The sequence below is a fragment of the Nansenia antarctica genome (assembly GCF_963989245.1).
Source record: "Nansenia antarctica genome assembly, chromosome: 3".
Lineage (NCBI taxonomy): Eukaryota > Metazoa > Chordata > Actinopteri > Argentiniformes > Microstomatidae > Nansenia > Nansenia antarctica.
Window position 1 is genome coordinate 71,145,537 of NC_137688.1, and position 15,115 is coordinate 71,160,651.

Consider the following 15,115-nt stretch of genomic DNA (forward strand, 5'->3'; position numbering starts at 1 on the left):
ATTGGTGGAATGGCAGGAATCCTTCTCTTGTTGCGGGTTCGTCTGTGTCGCTGCTGTGCGCGTCCTCTCTTTCCTGATTGGCTGGGGGCCAGTGTTTTGTCCGGTTGCCGTGGCGGCAGGGTGGTGTTGACGCTCGTGCTAGGCTGGTGAGGACTTTACAGTAGCCGTGGAAAGAAGGCCTGGTTGGACGCGCGCCCTCTCTTTCTCTCTCTAGACCAGCTCCATTCACAAACACACCCTGTGATGTCATACTACCCCTCCCTCCCTCCTGTGATGTCATACTACCCCTCCCTCCCTCCTGTGATGTCATATAAGGGTCATACAGGGGTCATACTACCCCTCCCTCCCTCCTGTGATGTCATACCCCCCTCCCTCCTGTGATGTCATCCAGGGGTCATGGGGTCAAACTACCCCTCCCTGCCTCCTGTGATACAGGGGCCTAATACAGATACCACTACTACTACTACTAACATCAGAGGAGATACTACCCCTCCCTTCCTCCTGTGATGTCACACAGGAGTCACAGGGTCACACCCCCCCGCACCTCCCTCCCTCCTGTGAGGTCATACCCTCCCTCCCGCCCTCCCTCCTGCCCCAGGGGTCAGGTCTTCTCCATACAGGGTGTCTCTCTCCTGGTCTCTGAATGGTGCTGTGTTGGTGGTCTATTAATAGCCCCCAGGGTGCTACTGCTGTGAGCTCTGCTGCTGGGGGGGGGGGGGGGGGGTGTGGGCCTGGTCACCACAGGGCCAGCTGCCTCTGAGGAGCCTCAGCAGTCATGTGATGGGGGGGGGGGGGGGGAAAGAGGTGCATTTAGACCCTGGAGCTGCTGCACCTCCAGATCTGGATGAATGTTACTGTCTCTCTCTCCCTCTTTGCCTGTCTCTCTCTCTAATTTAATTTAATTTTAATTTTAATTTTAGCAGACGCTTTTAATCCAAAGCGATTTACAATTACGAATTACAGGGACATTCCCCCTGGAGTAACTGAGGGCTAAGTGCCTTACTCAAGGGCACACTAGTAGTGGTGTGGTTTCAGGCGGGATTTGAACTCACAACCTTCCGATCTCAAGTCCAACTCACTATCCACTAGACCACCACTACCCCCTCTCTCTCTCCCTCTTTGCCTCTCTCTCTGACCACCGGAATGGCAGGAAATTAACTACTATCAGAATCGTTTTCATTACGTCTCAGTACACAAGTCAGCTTCTTTGGCTTTGCTTCCTCAACATTGGCATTGCGTGAGCCTCCACTCTCCCTCGTTACCTCCCTCTCTCTCTACCCCTCTCTCGCTCTCTCTCTACCCCTCTCTCTCTCTACCCCTCTCTCTCTCTACCCCTCCCCCTCTTTACCTCTCTCTCTACCCCTCTCCCTCTTTACCTCTCTCTACCCCTCTCTCTCCCCCTCTCTCTCTCTCTCTCTACCTCTCTCTCTCTCTCTCTCTCTCTCCCTCTGTGCAGTCAGATGACGTCAGCAGTGTTCTCCAAGGCCAGACTGTACGAACCAGAAAGTCGATTAAACTTGTTGACCTTCTTATTATCCGTCTCCGTCACCTCCCTCCTGACTGTGTTCCTGGAGTCCTGCAGCCTTGTGAAGATGATCAACGTGGTCCAGATTCTGTGTCTTTGTAAACACGACCCTGCCCAGGGTTCCCGCGCTGGTCAAGACTAAAATCCAGCAATCCGACTAACAAGGCCTAAAAAGGGCACAAGTTCCAGTTATTAGATCTGAAAATGAGGCGCTAGGTCTCGAAAATGAGATTAGCGTGTCCTGCAAGGAAATCAGTCCGACCACATCTATTTACGTGGAAATGAATCAAGCTGGAACCAAATAAATGCCAATTCGCTTCCCCTGGGAGAAGTTATTGGCGAATGAAGCTACAGCAGGATGACAAAAAGCTATCATACGGTGTTGCGAATAGGTCTAAAATTATATTCAAAGAGGTCTAAAAAGTTCTTAAATTCAACTTGTTGAAACTTGTAGGAACCCTGCCTGCCGGTGCTTCTGCTGGGAGCTTCTGGTTCTGAGCCGTCTTCCACTAAGGAGAGATGTGATGCTGCTGGGGGTGCAGCGGTTCTGGGTTTTATATCGACCCGTACGGTTCTCCATCCACGGTTCAATACGCACTAGTGAATGTCGATTTATTCTGTTTCTGCTGGTTTCCAGTTTATGGAGTTTCTCTGGAACGCCAGTTGCTTCTATTTCAGATGTTTGTTCATGGCGAGCGGAGTTGAGAACATGGCAGCAGTTTGAGGAAGCCCCGGATTGCTACAAATCTGCATTGCGGGGTCGTTCATTTCGGTGTTTGGTGTTGAATACAACGATGAGGGAACGAAAACAGTGAACAGAAAGTATTTCTTTTCTCCTTACGCACAAAACCGAACCGAATCCGTGACCCAAAAACAGAGGTTCAAACCGAGCCCTGGGCCAACTGAATCGTTAGTTGCTGCTGATGCTAACTAAGATGTAGATCTATTGTTTACTCAGGGTGTTGGTCACGTTTCAGCACATGACTAGGCCTTGAGCAGGTAGGTCAGTGTGTCGAGCAGCATCGGTGTGTCTCTGGTGTAACTCTAGATCGTCACTCTCTACTTGTGAATCGCTGTCCCCGAATCGCAGGAACACAACCTCAGATCCTGTGTCTGGATCTGATCCAGGTGTCTCTCTGAGAAGGTCTGAGTCTCAGAGGAACCCTCCACAGGGCCTGTTGGATGGGACTGTTTGGTCAAGCATGAGATCCAGATCAGAGGGAGGCAGGGTTTCCGCGCTGGTCTTAAAAAGCCTTAAAGTTCTAAAATCCAGCAATCTGATTTATAAGGCCTAAAAAGCCCCCAAATTTCAGTTATTCGGTCTAAAAATGAGGTGCTAGGTCTTAAAAATGTTATCCTGTAAGGAAATCGGTCCGACCACGTCTATTTGCATAGAAATGAATCAAGCTTAAATTTGACTTGTTGAAACTTGAACCCTGAGAGAGGGAGGTCCAGATCAGAGCAGATCCATCATGCAGCTTTTCAGTGACGATCTCTGAGCTGTTGAAGCTTCTCTCTCCATGCTGCTGAGACACCTTACTCTATATCAGCCTTTTTCTCAGCAGTCCCACTCATATGTTTCATTGTATTGGACAGACACAGTGAAGACAGACAGGAAAGTAAGGAGAAGAAGGGAGAGAGGGCATGTCAGCAGGCCATGGGGCCGGATTCTAACCCATGCCGACATGGGCATATGTGTACACTGTAGACCACGGTGCTAGACCTCTGGACCACCCCAGCCCACTCTAATCAGCCTTAACGGTGCTGTTGTTAATGCCACGTGAATAACTGTCGTATTGTAACCATAAGATCTTCCATCCATGGTTCTGGTATTTGACGACAGTTACAGTTATGTTCCTGGAAATGGAAGTAAGTGTCATTCATGAAAAGGTTAGATCATGTTCAGATTAAAGGTCTTCTGCGTCGGTGTTGTTGTGGTGCCAGGAGGCGGTAACAGGTGAGTGTGTTTACCACTCTGCCCCGACCGCCGAGCCGCGGTCAACCAAACATGGCCGGATTCCTGGAAGTGCAGCGGCTGCGTCCAGTAACTGAATCTGCGCTCCCTCTCCTGACCTTTCTAACACGGCCGAGGCCGTCGCTCACACGCCCCGCGTCGTCTTAATGACTTCACGCTGTTAACCCTCTCCCTTCCTTCTGATGACGTTACAACGTTAACGTTGTCCTCTCTCTCTCTCTCTCTCTCTCTCTCTCTCTCTCTCTACCCCTCTCTCTCTACCTCACGCTGTTAACCGTCTCCCTTCCTTCTGGTGACGTTACAACGTTAACGTTTCTCTCTCTCTCTCTCTCTCTCTACCCCTCTCTCTCTACCTCTCTTGACTTCACGCTGTTAACCGTCTCCCTTCCTTCTGGTAACGTTACAACAGACGTCTGAATTCACGGTTTGTGAGGTCACGGTTAAACCGCGCTAGCTTGCATCATCGTGTGTAGATGTACAGTGAAGGTGGTTTGGTTCTCTAAACGTAAACCTATGATTTATTAGGTTTTTAAAATTCCCCCAACTCACCCCCCCCCTACCTCTTTTCTTTTATTGTCGTTGTTTTTGTCTATGTTTACATTGTGTGTTTTTCTCTAGATAGTTTTTCTTTAAATTAATTATAATCCATATATGTACAGCTAAAAGACTAGAGAAAACAGTAGACAAGTTGCTGAAACTGAAATTAAAAAATAAATAAATATACATTATATAAATAATACACTAATAGCGCTTTTCTAGTCGTTCAAAGACGCTTTACAAACTGAAAAGATCGAGTAGTAATAATAAAAAGAAACAAAAAATAAATAAAAGAAAGTATAGGGGCCTAATTAAGGTAGTGCTGGGGACACAGAAGGGGAGGGGGAGAGGGTTAACTGGTGAAGGCGAGCTTGAAAAAAGTCATAATTCAAACGTTTGAATCCTAACTGACATAACTGCCACTCCTCTCCCCAGGCTGCTGAGGCGCCTGGCCACCCTGCTATCCCAGCAGGCCACGCTCATGGCCTCCAACGAGGCCTTCAAGAAGCAGGCGGAGGGCGCCAGCGACGCAGCCAGGAAGTACATGGAGGAGAACGAGAAGCTGCAGGAGGTGAGGAGGAGGAGGAGGAGGAGGAGGCGGCGGAGGCGGCGGCGGCGGCGGCGGCTTCAGATTCTGTTGAACTTATCAGTTTAAACACCATCGTGCCTTATCATTAACGCCCACAAGGGGGCACCACTGCACTCTGAGTGTCATTCCAGTGGACCCACGCAGCCTCAACGTGTCTCTGTTTTACAAGCCGTCTGAGCTGACAGGGTTGTTCCTGTTTGTTTACGTCATTAATATGTCAAGGAGTTTAGCAACCAAACAAGGCAGTGCATGGTGGTGGAGGAGTGTAGAAATGGCTGCCACTCCATAACACTGGAGGAGGATATACACATACAGTAGTACGTATCATCTGGTCGTTTGATGGGGCTGCCTGTATTTGGGAGTTTGGGGAATGAATCTATCTCCTGTTACCCTCTCCTCGTACGGTGCTCGCTAGGTCCCCCCGCTCGCTAGGCAGCCCTGCACCACCCCTGGGCAGCGTGGGTAATAAAAGGCTGATCTCTCTCTCAGGCATTCTCTGGGGTAAAGGTCAGGGTGCGTGTGGATGTGGCACACGCCAAGGGGCCTGTTGACACACTAAGGTTCACACACGCCGGGCGGGCAGCAGCGTGCCCACACGCCAGCCAGCCGCATGCCCGCATGGTCGCATGCACAACACGCCAGGCAGGTTCACCACAGCCAGGCTGCTGTGGGACAGCTGCTGAGAAACAGTTGAGTGTCTGCCGTGGTGTCTTGGTGGTGGTGGAGCTTGGAGTGACCCTGTTTATTGATTAATGATTGATCTGATTGATTCATGATTATTAGGTTTATCTCTCAAGGCCAGAGGTTGTTATGGTTATTGGTACCTGCCAGTCTTCTTCTGCAGGTTGTTTCTGTGTTAAAGGGGTCAGGTGTTGACCTTTAACCCTGCCTGTTACTAAGGCAGCTGAGTGGCTCTGATGTCACTCTCCCCCCCCCCCCCCCCCCCCATTTTTGTTCTGGAGAGGCTTGGGGTTAGGTTAGGTTAGGTCTAGGTTAGGTGTGTGTGTGAGTGATGGTGAGGTGTGTGTGTGTGTGTGTGAGGGTGGGTGAGGTCTGTACCAGATCCAACTGGTTTCTTCCAGGCTTGGGAACCATTCAGTTGCCCTGTAGAACTGTGGTGTGTGTTGTGGTGTGTGTTGTTGTGGTGTGTGTGTTTTGTGTTGTGTGTTGTGTGGTGTGTGAGGTGGTGTGTGTGGTGGTGTGTGTTGTGGTGTGTGTTCGGTGTGTTGTTCCTCTGCATTGTGTTGGTGCTTGTTGTTCAGTGATGGATAATGTTGACACACACACAACAACACACACACACACACACACACACTGAGGCCTATTTCTGTCTTTATTACGTTATGTTATTGGAATGCAGCTATCAATGAGCTTCATTCTCATGGTCGGCTCCGATCGGGCAATTATGAAGGACGCCCTGTGACTCAGGGTCTCCTGTCTGTCTGTCTGTTCTGTTCTGTCTGTCGGTTCTGTCTGAATGATGACTTTATTGTCATCGCAGAGTAAAAATACCAGACAACGAAATGCAGTTCAGCATCCAACCAGAAGTGCAGCTAGTGATATATTGGCATGATATAAATAGAACGAGAATGTACAGTGAGGTATTTGATGTACAGTGAGGTAGTTTATGTACAGTATCTAATGTGCAGAAGTATAAAGCAGCTATGTCAGGAGACATGTGCAATATGCAGCCCTCCGTTGACAGCGGGTTACCTGGAGGGACTCCATGGTAGGGAGTTTGGTGCCGATGATGCGCTGGGCGGTTTTCACCCCCCGCTGCAGGGCCTTCCGGTCAGACACAGTGCAGTTGATGCTCTCAGTGGTGCAGCAGCGGTAGAAGTTGGTCAGGATCCTGGGAGACAGCTGGGCCTCCTTCAGTCTCCTTAGGAAGTATAGGCTCCCCGTGCCTTTTTGCTTTTTGACCAAGGAAGAGGAGTTGAGGGTCCAAGAGAGGTCCTCGGAGATGTGGACCCCCAGGAACTTGAAGCTGGGAACACGCTCCACCTCCATCCCGTTGATGTAGATGGAGGAGTGTTCACGGCGTCCAGTCTTTCTGAAGTCCACAATGATCTCTTTGGTGTTACTGGTGTTGAGGGCCAGGTTGTTGTCAGCGCACCACGCCGCCAGGTGTTGAACCTCCTCCCTGATACGTGGGGAGGGAGGAGGGGCCCAGGCAGGAGGGGTGAGGCATGGGGAGGGACCCCAGGGAGGGGGGGGTGATACGTCTGGGCCTGTGGAGTGAGAGAGGGGTGGGGGGGGGGGTACCTACACCACTGGCTTACCTTAAGCCCAGCAGTGAGAAGTGAGGCAGATGGCCGCCTCTCCTAAACCACTTAAGCTGTTTAGATCTGGGTAAACACACAGAGGCAGAGGAGGCTGTGTTGATAGTGATGGGTGCTCTTCTATCTTTGATCGCCAAACGACGTTGTTGTGGTTAGAAGCGAAGGTCTCGGCTCTGTGGTGTTCCTCAGAGGACACAGCGGAGATGTGCATTTTGACAAGTATAAACAGTCAGGTTATGATGATGCAGTCCAGCGCCACGCTCGTCAGACCTCCTGTCATTGACAGTTCTAAGATTTAGATTTGCATATTGACAGTTCTAAGATTTAGATTTGCATATTGACATTCCCAAGACTTAGAAATCTTGGACCTGTCAATATGCATTTAAAAAAAAATATATATATATATATATTTGTTTATTGATCATTTTCCATAACATAAAATAGTGGGTCATACAAATGCATGAGCAGCCAGAAAGGTAATCAAATGATACAGCCTCCATATATACCCACAGACGCATACAACGACAACAACAACAACAACAACAACAACAAAAAAGGACGTAAAAAATAAATGAAGTAAAATAAAGTAAAAGAGAAAAAAGAGAAACCACACCTAACAAACACACATCACATAGCTTGGATGTCCAGATATTCAAATACATTGTCTGTATACCCTCAATATGCAAATCTAAATCTTGGACCTGTCAATATGCAAATCTAAGTCTTGGGAATGTCAATATGCCAATCTAAATCTTGGACCTGTCAATATGCAAATCTGAGGGTTAGTTTTATTGTCACGTCACATTACACAAGTGTAAGAGAGTAAAGTTCTTAGGCTTCGGTTCCATTGCAGCACAGACACATAAGCCGATAAGTCCAGGTAAATAAAGTGACAATAGTTACAAGACTTAAGTGAGACAATTGAACAAATGACAAGTTGTGGGAGACATGGTGGAAGACTGGTGACCCTGTATGACTATCTCACCAGTCTACCATGGACTGAAGGTGTTGTGTTGTTGTTGTTGTTGTGTGTGTAGAGGCTGAGGCAGGTGGAGGTATTGAAGGTGTTGTGTTGTTGTTGTGTGTGTAGAGGCTGAGGGAGGCGGGGGTGGAGGTATTGAAGGTGTTGTGTTGTTGTTGTGTGTGTAGAGGCTGAGGGAGGCGGGGGTGGAGGTATTGAAGGTGTGTTGTTGTTGTTGTGTGTGTAGAGGCTGAGGGAGGCGGGGGTGGAGGTATTGAAGGTGTGTTGTTGTTGTTGTGTGTGTAGAGGCTGAGGGAGGCGGGGGTGGAGGTATTGAAGGTGTGTTGTTGTTGTTGTGTGTGTAGAGGCTGAGGGAGGCGGGGGTGGAGGTTCCGGAGGTGGGCAAGAAGCCGTCCGGTCCCGGGGCGGCGGAGGAGAACAAGGCCCTGAAGGTGGAGGTGAAGACGCTGACGGAGGAGGTGGAGGCCACCAGGAAAGGTGAGTCAGTCCACACAGGCTGGAGGCTGTAGAGTCGGCTGGCCATGGAGGTGACATGTGGGGTGCCCCAGGGGTGCATTCTGGGTCCATTACTGTTTCTGATTTATGTCAATGACATGCCAGCAGTTGTAGGGTGCAAACTTCAGCTATATGCAGATGATTCAGTTCTCTGGTGTCAGGAAAGACCCAAAGGGGACAGACGATAGAGGAAGCCTTGAGCAGGGAACTTGCGTTGGTAAGGGAGTGGTTCATTGACTAAACTGTCATTACATCTCGGTAAAACCGAATCTATTTTATTTGGGTCAAATCAAAAGCAAAAAAAATGTTGATCGATTCAGAGTAACTTGTGCAGGAGATGTCATTGAGTCCAGATCAAGTGTTACTTATCTCAGATTAACACTGGACCAAATCTCTTTCAGGTGTCTTAATTACAGAAAGAGTTCTTGCAAACAGTGCAAACAAGCTAAAGTTTCTGTACAGGAAAACTAAGGAGTTTGATACAAGAATTATCTTTGTATGTTTCTTGGTGTGTTGTTGTTATTGTATGTTCTTGTCTTGGTTGTTCTTTGTCTACCAGCGAGGACCACGTTGGAAACAAGTGTTTCAGTACTTTTACGTGCTCTCCTCTGGATGTACTCTCACTTTTTACCCAAATAAAAATCTATCGATCTAACCTGTCTGTCTGTCCTCAGCGCTCCAGAAGTCGGACCGTGACGTGAAGGCCATGAAGAAGCAGGCGGAGAACCTCACTGTGGAGTACGACCGCCTGCTGGAGGAACACTCCAGACTGCAGGTAACACACACACACACACACACACACACACCCACATCCTCTCTAGATATGTGCGTTCTACCACCCAGTATCCTTACATTTTCAAAATCACTTCATGATAAGCTAGTATGAAGATATTTTGCTGTTTTTCTGTATAGGAGGCAGGCTAATTTACAAGCGGCCAACTAGTGGTTGTTGCGTGTATGTAGCAGCTTCCCATTGTAAAGACTATGGTCATTTGACTTGTGCTTGTAGTCCGTGATGGTCTGGATGCCTTCTCCACATGCATCTGGGATCAGAGCTGCTCTGGAACTGCTCCTCAGTCTGCAGTGGGTGGTTGAGTTTGGCCTCCCCGATGGTAAATGGTTAACAGACTTATATAGATGACTTATATAGCGCCTTATTCCAAAGCGCTTTACAACGGCGTCATTCACCCATTCACACACACATTCACACATAAATGGCGGCAATCTACCATGGAAGGCGCCAGCCCGCTCACTGGGAGCAATTTGGGGTTCAATTCACCTCGCCATGTGGCCAGCCGGGGCTCGAACCGTCGATCTGCCAACCTTGCGATCATTAGACGGCGGCTCTACCTCCTGAGACACAGACGCCCCCTATGCCCCCATGATGCTTCTCTTCAGTCTGGCCCTGGATGAACCCGTTGGTCTAAAAGCGGCGGTCGTTGCGTTCCTGCAGCAGTAATGTCGACCTCCCCGCTCATCCCAGGCCTCTGGGCAGAGGGGAAGGTTCTCATCTGGTTCTGGATGTTTGACTCTGTCGACACGCCTGTTCATGTTAATCCACAACAGTCCGTGTGTGTGTGTGTGTGTGTGTGTGTGTGTGTGTGCGTAACAGGGTGTGTAACAGGGTGACCTGAGTGGCCAACATACTGACATACTCCAGTCAGCCAGTGTTGAAACTGGGACATAAAAGTATAAAAGCATTTCATTCACTCGCCTCACACACACTCACACCGGGCATGTGTTGAGTGACTAGAATGGCGTGCATGTGTGGTGTTTATGTGTTTTATGTCAGTAGAAGGCTCCTGTCTCGGTAACATCAGCAAATGTTCCGCGAGTGCCGCCGCTGTCGCTGAACGGTGGTGCGTACGTGCGTCTGACGCGGGGGGATTAGGGGGTTTAGGGACCCCCCCTGTCCCTGACCTCCTGACCTCTGGTCTGCTGACCCTGTTAGAATGAATGGATGAATGAATGGTCACATGATTGGTTAATATGTTGCATGATTGATTGACAGTTAAAACAGTTATTATGTATCGTTACGAGAGTTAAACAGAAGTACATTTCTGTTGCATCAGCTAAGAAAGGTTCCAGAATGCCTTGCAGCAAGACGTCATAGAAGTTGACAGTTAGTTTGTTAGTTTCTGAGAAATGTGAATTGTAACGTCCAGAATTTAAAAGTGAATATCTAATAGCTTGTTTTATTGAATTGAAAGTGATCAGCAGATTTTTATATAAAGAACCTTTCGCTTGATATCACCAGTCCTAGAACATCACTTCAGAAGGTAGAAAAACTACAGACCCCAGGGAGCACAGTAGCAGCAGCAGCAGTACACAGCTACTCTACTCACTGCATCATAACTCATAATTTCCGTATCGGCCATTTTAGGACACGAGTCCAAAACGGCCACTTCCTTTACACTAGACCAGCCGTGCCTTTTTTACCTACTAATGACCCCCGCTTTACAATGCTAAGCTGCTACTTACACACAACGACCACTAGTTGGCGCATCTTGTAAATTAGTCTGCCTCCTACACAGAAAAACTGCAAAACAGCTTCATACTAGCTTATCCTGATGTGATGTTGAAAATGTAAGGATACTGGGTGGTAGAACGCACATATCTAGGAAAAGTCATGAAAGGAGGGTCCTAAAATTTTATCGAGTGCAAGGATATCAATTTATTTTTTACTCATGGCTGTTCTAGTGTGTAGGACTTACTCTTGCAACACCTCTAGAAGAATCTAGAACAGGGCAGAGTTTAGAGTGTTGGGTGGTTTCCTTATGTCTTATTGCTCAAACGTTCTGGTAAGACACAGCTGGTTGGTGCTGCGGTGGTGTTACTGTACGTGAGTCACCGCCTACACGGTTGCAACACGTTGCAGCATCGCAGCCCTGCGCTGGACCCATGCCTGCTGGGGGTCATTACGGGTCAATATGACCCTGCTGGGGGTCATTACGGGTCAATATGACCCTTGCTGGGGGGGTCATTACGGGTCAATATGACCCTGCTGGGAGGGTCATTACGGGTCAACATGACCCTGCTGGGGTCATTATGGGTCAACATGACCCTGCTGGGGTCATTATGGGTCAACATGACCCTGCTGGGGTCATTACGGGTCAATATGACCCACGCCTGCTGGGGTCATTACAGGTCAACATGAGGAAACAGGATCCATATTTGTGTGCGTTTCTAGCGGCTGTTCCAGCATTACAGTACAGGACATGAGAAGAGCTCATATGTTGTGGGGGTCCACCACTGGGTGCTGGTAGGCAAACTGGCTAGTAGTCGCTCTATGTGTAGAGGGCTGCAAGGGAATTTTCCTGGCTACATAGTGTACAGGTTTTTTACTTTTGCCTGCTTGCGGCCCTGTCAGTATGTGAAGCGCATTGAGTTGCATCTTGTAAGAAATGCGCTATACAAATAACATTTGATTTGATTTATATAGCGCCTTTCACAGAACCCAAGGACGCTTTACCAATTTTACAGAAAAAAAAAGAAGTCAGACAGACAAAACAGAAAACACAGAGACAGCGACAAAACTAAACTAGGGGCCAAAGGCCTTGGTGAACAGGTGGGTTTTGAGGGCTGATTTGAAGGTGTCCAGGGTCCACAGTGATCCGCTCCAACCCTAGACACCTTCAAATCAGCCCTCAAAACCCGTCTGTTCACCAAGGCCTTTGGCCCCTAGTCTATTTTTGTCGCTGACACTGTGTGTTTTCTGTTCTGTCTGTCTGACTTTCTGTCTGTAAAATGTGTAAAGCGTCCTTGGGTTTGTGAAAGGCGCTATATAAAACCAAGATATTATTATTATTGTTGTTGATCTGACCCAGCGTGCAGTACAGGACATGAAGGTTGATCTGACCCTGATGTACAGGCGGTCAGGGGTCATTAGGACCCACGTGGACGTTTGATCTGGAGACGCACTGCCTTTCAACAATGGACTGACTTATATAGCTCCTTATTCCAAAGCTCTTTACAACGGCCTCTCATTCACACACACATTCACACACCAATGGCGGCAAGCTACCATGCAAGGCGCCGGCCAGCTCACTGGGAGCAATTTGGGGTTCAGTGTCTTGCCCAAGGACACTTCGACATGTGGCCAGCCGGGGCTAGAACCGGCGATCTGCCGACCTTGCGATCATAAGACGCCGGCTCTACCTCCTGAGACACAGCTGTCTTATCTGTGGCGTTGTGGCTGTTAGCTGCTGTTAGCTGCTGTGATTGGACGGTTTTACAACGTTGGCGGCTTTTATCAGCTGGGTGAAGTCCGAAGTGTCGGTTCATCAGAACATAAAATCTGTTGTTTTGATGAAGCAGCAATATTAGCTGGCTCTGGCTACCGTTGTCGTTTACAAGCGGACCTTGTTTTATAGGTGAAAGGGTTTGTTGGTTAACTCTGAACTCCTGACCCCTCTGTGACCTCTGGTCACACTCGCATACCAGTGGTTTATTTGTGTTGTTTATATCCCACACCCAACCCTCCTCTGATTGGAGGACAGTATAGCCTGCGTCAGAAGACCTGAGAGCTCTACTGGGCTGATATGCTAGCACAAGGTCTTTCAGATATTCTGTTGCTGTGCCAGTGAGAGCTTTATAAACAAGCAGAAGGATCTTGTGACGACATGCCGAGCTGCTCCCTTCAGTGTGTGGTTGTTGTATTTATTATTATCTTAGTTCTCATCATCATCTCTCTCTCTCCCTCTCCTCTCCTCTCCTCTCCTCTCTCTCTCTCTCTCTCTCTCCTCTCCTCTCCTCTCATCCCTCTCTCTCTCTCTCCCTCTCCTCTCCTCTCCTCTCTCTCTCTCTCCTCTCCTCTCCTCTCCCTCTCCTCTCTCTCTCTCTCTCTCCTCTCCTCTCCTCTCCTCTCTCTCTCCTCTCCTCTCTCTCCTCTCCTCTCCTCTCTCTCTCTCCTCTCCTCTCCTCTCTCTCTCTCTCTCCTCTCCTCTCCTCTCCTCTCCTCTCCTCTCTCTCTCCTCTCCTCTCCTCTCTCTCTCTCTCTCTCCTCCAGGCCAGCACTGATGCCCAGCAGGACAAGAAGTCAGACTGAGGATGATGATGCAGGGAAGGAGGCTTCTAGAAGGTTCCCAGTGTTTCATCACCTTCACCTCCTCCTCCTCCTCCTCCACTGCCTGGCTCACAATGATGACATCACCACAACCACGTCCTCCTCCTTCCTCCACTGCCCTGGCCCACAATGATGATGTCATCGCCAGGGTTCAGAGTGAACAGACCTGGAGGAGCGATCGATCCTCTCTCTATCTGCAGTCTCTCTGCCTCGTCACTCAAAATTGTTATCGATAAAGTTGTTTTTGAACGGATGAATGTCTCTCTATCTGTATGAAGCTACTTTCTTTATATCCGTATGATAATTAATGAGGCCCATTTGTAATCGAATGAAAGAATTGCACATTTCAACAGAATGTCCCCTAACTGTGTTGACATTGAGTGGCTGTTTCCCTGCCTGTCGTAACTCTGATGTTTCCACACAAAACTGTTATTGTGATATTTTATGACCAACGATATCTTTTTGAGAAGGGACCAAGAGGCATTCAGATGTCTAGTTTAAAACATGAATGGTTTAACGGTTGTTTAACGGTTGTTTGGGTCTCATACCGGTCGACCTAAACATTTCTGTACGTTCCTCTGGTATCTCCCTACTGTTTGTGTTTGGTTGGAGGTCGTGGTTATACAACGGATACTTTCTGACACACTTAATTAAGTCCAAAACAATTGGACGTTTACCTGGTAATGTGCTGCGTAATGATGCTTATTATGATCTTAATGAAATCCCAAAGAAATCATAAAAGGTAATTCATTTTAGGTTCATTGTTGTAATCAGTTTCCATGTAATTACTTAAATAATATACCTGTAGAGTAAAATACCTGTACTGTAAAGTAGTCCTATCTCTGCGCCTGTATAGGATCACCAGCTCCATGTTGTCATTTAATTTCTACATGTTGTTCGGCTCTCTGATGTGTTCAGGTTTGTTGCCTTATATTTGTTCAGGCCGAGGTGACTCAACAACGATGGTCGACTATTGACACTATCTGCTTGGTTCTCTACTGTGGGTGATCAGCATGTCCTGGCTAGTTAACTCCCTGGCTAGTTAACCCCCTGGCTAGTTAAACCCCTGGCTAGTTAAACCCCTGGCTAGTTAACCTCCTGGCTAGTTAACCTCCTGGCTAGTTAACTCCCTGGCTAGTTAACCCTCCTGGCTAGTTAACCCTCCTGGCTAGTTAACCCTCCTGGCTAGTTAACCCTCCTGGCTAGTTAACCCTCCTGGCTAGTTAACCTCCTGGCTTGTTAACTCCCTGGCTAGTTAACCCCTCCTCCTGACTGTCTGGGTTGAAGTGTGGAACCTCTGTTGCTCTCTCATTCCTCTGCTTTGTTTCGAGCGTTTCCATATTTTTGTTTTCCTTTCCTTTCCCTCGTCAGCTGACTATCAGGAAGACGTGTGTTCGGGGGGGGAGGGAGGGGTGAGGGGGGGAGGGAGGGATGTGGTGTTGGGGGGGGTGCATAGTATAGGCCTCAGTCATGGTACCGGTCCACTGCAAGGCAGTGTGTCTCGTTGGATACGCTAATGTTTAGATCAACAAACGGCTAGTTCCTGGAAGTGACTTTGTTACATTACTGTCCAGCTCTCAGAGGTTGTGCAAGACTGCAGAATGTGATCTCTACATCCTGATATTACATATACAGAATACAGTATGTTGGAGATGTTTTCTTTCT

The 15,115-nt window shown here is 48.3% G+C and overlaps 1 protein-coding gene and 1 long non-coding RNA gene across 2 annotated transcripts in view; one reads left to right on the forward strand and one right to left on the reverse strand.

Moving 5' to 3' along the window:
- The window catches only part of bcap31 (B cell receptor associated protein 31), a 20,450-nt gene extending 6,802 nt beyond the window's left edge, over nucleotides 1-13,648 (forward strand). The window contains exons 5-8 of the mRNA XM_080526571.1: nucleotides 4,473-4,608; nucleotides 8,235-8,367; nucleotides 9,060-9,160; nucleotides 13,394-13,648. Coding sequence (XP_080382697.1) covers nucleotides 4,473-4,608; nucleotides 8,235-8,367; nucleotides 9,060-9,160; nucleotides 13,394-13,432 — 409 coding nt within the window. The 3' untranslated portion in view covers nucleotides 13,433-13,648. The remainder of the gene's footprint in view (nucleotides 1-4,472; nucleotides 4,609-8,234; nucleotides 8,368-9,059; nucleotides 9,161-13,393) is intronic.
- Nucleotides 13,649-13,787: 139 nt separating this feature from the next.
- LOC308153427 lies at nucleotides 13,788-14,835 on the reverse strand. The gene is made up of 2 exons (XR_013937366.1): nucleotides 14,645-14,835; nucleotides 13,788-14,576 (listed from the first exon to the last, which is right to left on the reverse strand). It is a non-coding gene; the product is annotated as an uncharacterized lncRNA (long non-coding RNA).
- Between the last annotated feature and the right edge of the window lie 280 nt (nucleotides 14,836-15,115).